This window comes from Vombatus ursinus, unplaced genomic scaffold (assembly GCF_900497805.2).
Source record: "Vombatus ursinus unplaced genomic scaffold, bare-nosed wombat genome assembly UNPS02000580.1, whole genome shotgun sequence".
NCBI classification, from domain to species: domain Eukaryota; kingdom Metazoa; phylum Chordata; class Mammalia; order Diprotodontia; family Vombatidae; genus Vombatus; species Vombatus ursinus.
The window spans coordinates 8,940,778-8,948,285 of NW_020940358.1; the positions used below are offsets into that span (position 1 = coordinate 8,940,778).

A 7,508-nucleotide genomic window follows, 5' to 3' on the forward strand; every position below is an offset into this window, starting at 1 on the left:
CATGCCTTCATCCACAGTTGCCGTTCTCCCCCGTGGCCTTGATTAGAGTGAGCTGTGTCAAGCACCCACTGGGAAGTGGGGACACACACTAGCTGGTTTACTTGTTGCTGTCTGACTTTGGCTGTTGGTGCTTGGAACGTGAATACTTTACTAGACAAGGGAGATAGAGGTGAGGGTGATGGGCTAATGAAGCCAGGCTACATCTTTAACACTGAGTGGGAAGGTGGCCAGCAGGGTCCTTGTGAAATGTCAAAGTGATAAAAAAGCAGTATTTGTCCTTGGGAGTGGCTATGCATCAGTGATGATGCCTGACAGCAACATGTAGCTTGGCCAGGATTTAGTTACAGGACTCAGTAGCCTGGGGGCAGCCAGAAATCTGTGGAAGGCAGGACACAAAGAGATGCTCCTTTGGTCTTTTGGTGGTTATATGGGTAGAGAGTTTTCACCAGGTCTAGTAGAGACTTTCCAGAGAAGCCCATAGCCCAAGGCTAATCAAAGTGGCTGTTCAATGTGGCTACCTCAATTGTGGCCAGGGGAGAAGAGGGATCCCAGGTGATAAGTGCATCTGTTAACACTGAACTATAAACAGCAAGGATGACTATACCATCACCTGCAGAGGACTAAAGAATGGCTATTTGGATTTTCACCCAAAATATGTTTTGTGTGTGTGTGTGTGTGTGTGTGTGAGTGTGTTTTAGTTTTGTGAAACAAGTCATCCACTTTTATTTATTTATTTTTTCTTTTGAAAAATGAAAAAAAGAAAAAGACCACCCAAAAACAAAAACCAGAAACAATCTCCATGGTTCCTTCATTATTCCTTCAGAGCCAGAACTAGCTTGGGGTCAGAGAGAGTGCTGCTCATGATGGTCGAAACTTTTGTTTTTAATCGCTCCTGAGATCGAGGGAATCTGATACATGTACCAAAAGGCACTTTCAAATTTTTTTTTTTTAAAAACAGTACTTCTGTTCTAAGAAATTCAAGTTAAGACAGAGTGCCTTTCACTCTCCTTAGTCATAAAGCGGATATTGTAATGAGCCATAACCCTGCTGACACTTAAGAAAAAAAAAGGAGCAGAGACAACAAGTGTTCATGCTAGACAGCTCAATGTTCTGGGGAAAAAAAATAAAAGTAACTCCTAACTCACCACTAAAATAATACAGTCAGCAGGGGGGAGTAATTAAAAAAGCTGCCACTTCTGTACAGCTCTTGCTTCTCTGCTGTCCGTTCGCTTTTTTTTTTTTATTTTGTTCTAAGAATATGAGGTCAGTTAATCTTCATCGCCCCCTCCGTACATGTCCGCGAGTTTCTTGAATCTGGGTCCCCAGTCGTTGAGATAGTCGTAATCTTGGTCCCCAGAGCTGGAAGAGTTCAGAGAGCTGACGGAGCCGGCTGTGGAGCCACTACCTTCGTAGTCGAAGACCAGCAGGGAATCGTAGGGGGGCGCTGTGGGGTCGTTATCTGCAGCTCGCAACCCCTGGATTCACAAGAGACAGGGTGTGTTAAGGAGGCAGTACGGAATCCGGTGGTGGGGCTGGGGGCGATGGAGTTGTCCCCTAAGCTATTCTAAAGCTCCTCTGGGCCAAGGGTTGGACCAGGATCTCTAAAGCCCTTCCAATTTTAAGATTCTGTGATTATGACTCTGTTGAAAGTAATTATACGGGATGAAAACATTTAAGAGGATACAACGGAGGGGAGGTAAAAAGATACCGGCACATCCAAGTGTTGAGGGTACATAGGAGTGGTGGTTATTCTGCATGTGTTTATTATCCTACGATCTGATGATCTTGTTTCCACAGTCCAATCCCCAAGTAGCTTCCTTTCTACAGAACTGCTCTAGGAACCTGAACAGGGCTGTTATACAAAGATCAGGAAGGAGCATCTCTACTACCTCTGAACTGCTCAGGGCACTCCTGGAGAAATGGGGCCCAATCATCTATGCCTGATATGGAATCTGTTCCATAGCTCCTCCATTCTTTACCTCAGTTTGCCCACTTGCAAACTAAGGCTTGCACCAGATAACCAGGAATATTATCATGACTAGATAGCATCTTTTGGGCTTTTAAAGGATGAAAAATCCTTTAATTAACCTTCAAGGATTGCATTTTCTACTTTCCTCACCAAGGCTGAGGACAATGTGCACACATTTCACGAATTTGCAGTCTCCAAATGGTTTCTCAAGTCCCTTTATCCTCACTCCAGAAGGGAAGGATGTAACTAGTTTATGCTACACACATTTAAATATAAATCCCGTTTGCTAAAAACAATTTCTCACACATTCTGGGACAGAAGAGAGAAGAAGGGACTGTCTCAAATTAGGATTCATGTTTCACCTCCTTTTACAGAGGCAGTGAATTAGAGGAGTGATGACAACACTTTCTGCATTTTCTGTTGCTTTCTCAGGTGGCACAAGGCCAATGACTTTCACCTGACTATACCTCTCAGCTCAAAGTCCTCAAGCTCCAGTCACCATGGGAAGAAATCACTTCAGAGTTCTGTGGAAAGATCATGTTCTATTCAAATACATGTGTGTTTTTCCAAAGCTAAATCCTGGCATAGCCTAAGATTTTAGAAACTCTCTTGACTGGAGGTCAGGAAGTTATATTAGGACACTTAGCTATGTGATCTGGGGCAAGGCACTCTGGGTTTCAGCTTCTTCTGTTGAATTAGACAAACTCTAAGTTCTCTTCTATATCTATAAGGTCTATGTTCTAAGGTCCGTTCCAGTGATTCTACAGGGCACAGGAGGATGTAGAGGGTACCAAGTCATAGGGATATCCCATCCCTCAGTCCACTCCTTGCCCACATCCAACTAAGTGCCAGAGGGCCTAGAGTAGGCAAGTCCATGAAGAACCCTTTTTCCTGCCTCAGACCTTTCCCTATACAGCTCCTGTTGAGATTTCTCCTTCCCTCCAACCTTCCTGCCATCCTCATTGCTCTTTCCTGCCATCTGTATCCCCTTGGGAGGAAGCTAGGAACAACCAAAACACTTTGCCCCTCTGCCCTACTCTGTTCTTCCCGACCGTCATAGAGACACAGCCACTTACACTGCTTTAATGAGTAGGGAGTCACCAACAACAATTCAGTAAGCCATGAGTCCCCCCGGCCTCACCATCTGCCTGGAATTGTATTGTTCAGACCACTGGACCTTTGTATCTACTCTGTGGCTGAGGCCTTCCATATGTGTTATCTCTTTGAATTAGAATGTGAGCTCCTTGAGAGCTGGGGTTGAGTTTGTATCTGTATCCCTAGCATTTAGAACAATGTTTGGCACAAAGTAAGCACTTAAGTGATGTTTCATCAATTAATCAATCAATTCCAATTCTAACATTCTATGTTAGGAAGTCCCTTCTTGCTTTAACATTTTATGAGTTTACCATTTTGAAAGAATGTAATTTTTGTCAGAGCTCAAGCTGTAAAAGCCATGGGGAACTTGTGATGCTTAAAAAAAAGACTTTCTGTGTGCTTATTTCTAGAAACCTGGTTCAATGACAAGCATTTTATGTGAAGGAGAACCTCGTTATGTTAAGAAATTACCTGCCTGAGCAACCAATGGATGGAAAAGACATGGGGTGCTGCTTTGCTGATGTACAAACACATGGTGTGTGTGTATGTATAAAAATATATGTATATATTTATGTGTATACATATACATGTATGTACATGTGTGTATAAAATATACATATATGTATATGCATAAATTTATATGTACACATATGTATATATAAAATATGCACAGACATGTACATGTGTGTATATGTATACATACATATATGTATATGTATGTACATGTGTGTATATATGTATATATAGTTATATTTTTTCTCTTTCTGGCTTTGGAAGAAGGATCATATTGGACAGTTCACTTTTGTCTATACTACTACTAGACTACTAGCTTCAATTCAAATAAAAACAAATCATTCATAAGCCCCAACTATGTGCCAGGCACTGGGTTAGTCTCTAGAGATACGAAGGAAAAAGCAAAACAGTTCCCACTCTCATGGAGCTCACTTTCTACTGTAGGGTGGGGATATTATCTAAGTAGTCAGAAGTTTTCTTCACTAAGAGAAACTTTCGACTCAAAGAAAAAAAAATTGGGTAAATTAGATTTCTTCTGCTTAAGCGTGGGATAAAAATGAGGTACCAGCTAACTAGCAAATGTGATACCTAATTGTGCCAGAGGGTTCTGATACTCCTACATGTCTTTAAAGCCTTCTTTTAAGTGTATTTTTATGTACTGTGATTATTAAAGTGTTATGGTTACTTATTTTTAAAAAAAACATTCTATTTTTAAATGGGAAAAGCATAAGTGAGTGATAAAAATGTGCTCCATATTATCTCTACTCATTTGGCCACTCCAATGGAAAGTCTACTTGTATATTTGGACTGCGAGAACATACTCCAGGAACTGCTGATTTCCTTAGTAGAATTTTATTTAATTGCACCCTAGTGCTTAGGTGACAGTGATGGCAGAATGGGGATAGATTCTCGGTCACTAGTCTAGCAATCAATCCCACATTGATAAAGTGATGGCCAATGGAATGTCTAATGGTAGAATTCCAGGCGCCAGAGCAAGCCAATGAGGGAGAAGTTTTTGGTCAGGGAGCCTTTTAGATCTCTTCTAAAAGCAGGTAGGTGGTGAGGTGGATAGAGCCTAGAGTCAGGAAGACATGAGTTCAAATCTGACCTCAAGCATTTAGCTGTTGGACCTTGGGAAAGTCACTTAGTATCCTCCAACATCAGTTTCCCCATCTGTAAAATGGAGACAATAATAGCACCTACCTTGAAGGTTTTTGTGAGGATCAAATGAGATTATATTTGTAAAGTGCTTAGCATATAGTAGGTGCTTAATAAATGTTTGTTCCTTTCTCACTTCTCTAAGAAGTACCATTTAGGAGATAGCCCTTTCTAGCTACAGGTATGTCCAGCCCTCTCTCTCTCTCTCTCTCTCTCTCTCTCTTTTTTAATGCCAAGGCCAACTTCTTAATCTTTTTATTTCAAAGGAAGCACATTCATTTGATTTGACAAGGGAAAAAAAAAGACTCTCTGGGCTAGGAGCCAAGTGTCTAAGAATCATGGTCAATGGAAGCTTTGAGGCAACTCAGTCTAGAGTGCCTCCAGATGTAAGTTGGCATCTGCAACATAAAGTCCAGAACTGCATTCTGGAATCATGCCTGGCTTTGACATATCTGTAGTATTTTCTTCGAAGGAGTCTGGGCAAATTTTCTCTTTTTAGCTGCACGCCACCAGGCTCTGAAGACTCTTTCCATGTCTAACTCTACTATCCTATCCTGTTAGTTCACTCCCTTTTAGAGTGTCAGGAAATGCTCACCTCATTGATGAAATCACCAATGTCTCCTGGGTGGGGGACAACTGGCCGGATAGGGTACTGGGGCTCAGCCCCTACTGGCCTCTCATCCACTCGTCTCACACCTGGTGCTTTGTTTAATACGTGGTCCATTGTCTCTGGTTGTTGAAGTTGGCTTAGGTCATAATCCTAAAACAAGGGGAAAGGTGCAGAGTTAGACCTAGAGAAGACTTAAATAATCTTTAAATAATAATAATCTTGATGATAATAGCTCTTATTTATATAGCCTCTAATAGTTTACAAAGTGGTTAAATGAATTAGCCATGGTCATGTAGCTAGCAAGTGTTGGAAACAGGATTTAAATGGAGGTCTCACCCTACTCGAGAGCTTGAAACTAAGCAAGTCTGATCATTCTTTCATATAACCCTTCCTTCTCTGAGTCAATAATGCTGAATTAAAGATCAAGATATTTGAAACTTCCAATCACAAATTTAATATTTAGTTTGGAAAAAAGAAAACTTAGGGACATTAGAGTCCCATCCCCTAAGGTAGTGGGGACCAATGAATAGAAACAATTAATAGGCAGAGAATATGATAGGGGTGGGGGAATGGTTTGAAAAGGGATATAGTCAAAAGACTAAAGAGAATGGGGCCAAAGTAAAAAAAGTATTCACAGAATCAACCAGTCCTGGGGACCTGGGAAGGAGCCAGCTGAATTGAGGAGAAATGGTTGTTGGCACTGTGCTATTTATGCATAGAACAAGGTCGGGAAAAATACCCTGTAGGGAAAGGTATAAAGTGTTGTGAATGATGATTTGTTGGACACAAAGAATCAACCCATGATAATTCATTTGAAAGTGGCAAGATGCTAGTTATGCCCCCTCCTCATTCAGTTGCAGCCCTGTGGTTGAGAGTCCAAATAGGATTGATGTCATCAACTATGTGGAGAGCTAAAACATGGAGGAGGTATTACTGGTGTTCTGGTGCAACCCCGGGTGGCAGAACCAGGGCCAGTAGGTGGAAGTTACAGGAGGTCGTTGTTAGCTCAATATAAAGGAAGAATTTTCTAACCATCACAGTTAGAACAAAGTGGCCTGTTCCATTGTTCAGCAATGAAACAAGCCACTTTAGGTGAGCTGGCAGATATTCTCACCCTAATCTTCAATGTCTAAGAGTATTGCAAATGAGAGTGGGGAAGAAGCTGCCCCTATGGAGACCTTAACTGAACTACGTTGTCTTTAGCTTGAAGCTCAATTATGAAATAGACCTTGGCTACTATAGTTTTGCAAAAGAAAAGAGAGATGAATGGAAGGAATAAAATCCCCAAACACATTTAGACATTTACAAATGAGAAACAGAGAAAGAAATTAAAGGCTTATTAGAAACTATTAAGGGAGCTATATTCTACTATACCAAGGCAGAAGATACTGTGATAGTAAGTAGCCATAGGTAGGAAGTCACTAAGGCAGGTGCTGGCTTCAGTAGGCCTGGGATGTCCTCCCCAGAGCCAAGCCCTCCTCGGAGGGGTATCCTTGCTGTTCCCTCTCACCTCTGGAGAAAGGGCCTGAAGCTCCTTCTTTCCTTGGCTCTTCTGAAACATACCCCACTGTCTTTGGGAATAGTAATGACAGTTTCTGACACACACATACACACATGTGTGTGTATATATACACATACATATACATATATATGTAAAACCAGTTTATATGGCACCATCCCAACCTTTTGATATTATAATAATAATAACCAACATGTATATAAGTGCTTTACATATATGATCTCTTTCAATACTCTCAACTATCCTGTGAGGTAGCTGCTATTATTATACCCGTTTTGCAGATGAGGAAACTGAGGCAGGAAGAGGTTAAGTGGCTTTGCTGAGAGTCACACAGCTAGTAAGCATCTGAGGTAGGGTTTGAACTCAGGTCTTTCTGATTCCAAGTGCGGCAGTCTATCCATTACACTATCTAATTGCCATCACTAGGGGAGGGTGACAGTCCTGGAAGGGAAGAAGAACAGGGATCATCCCACTCCTTTCTACAAATGAGGAATCTATTATCCAGAGAGGGGAAATGACTTGATTAGGAACACTCAGTGAGCTAGTGATGTCTGGCAGAGATGGTGATGGGTCAATAGAAACAATTAATTAAGAAAAATAGCTTTCTAACGAGGAAGTGAGCTCCCTAAGCTTAGGGATCATAT

General features: G+C 41.4%; 1 protein-coding gene across 1 annotated transcript in view; it reads right to left on the reverse strand.

Moving 5' to 3' along the window:
* Positions 1 to 772: 772 nt before the first annotated feature.
* Positions 773 to 7,508, reverse strand: part of CDH4 (cadherin 4) — a 1,142,022-nt gene continuing 1,135,286 nt past the window's right edge. Inside the window, exons 16-17 of the mRNA XM_027850675.1 lie at positions 5,331 to 5,495; positions 773 to 1,475 (exon numbers count right to left, since the gene is read on the reverse strand). Coding sequence (XP_027706476.1) covers positions 1,269 to 1,475; positions 5,331 to 5,495 — 372 coding nt within the window. The 3' untranslated portion in view covers positions 773 to 1,268. The remainder of the gene's footprint in view (positions 1,476 to 5,330; positions 5,496 to 7,508) is intronic.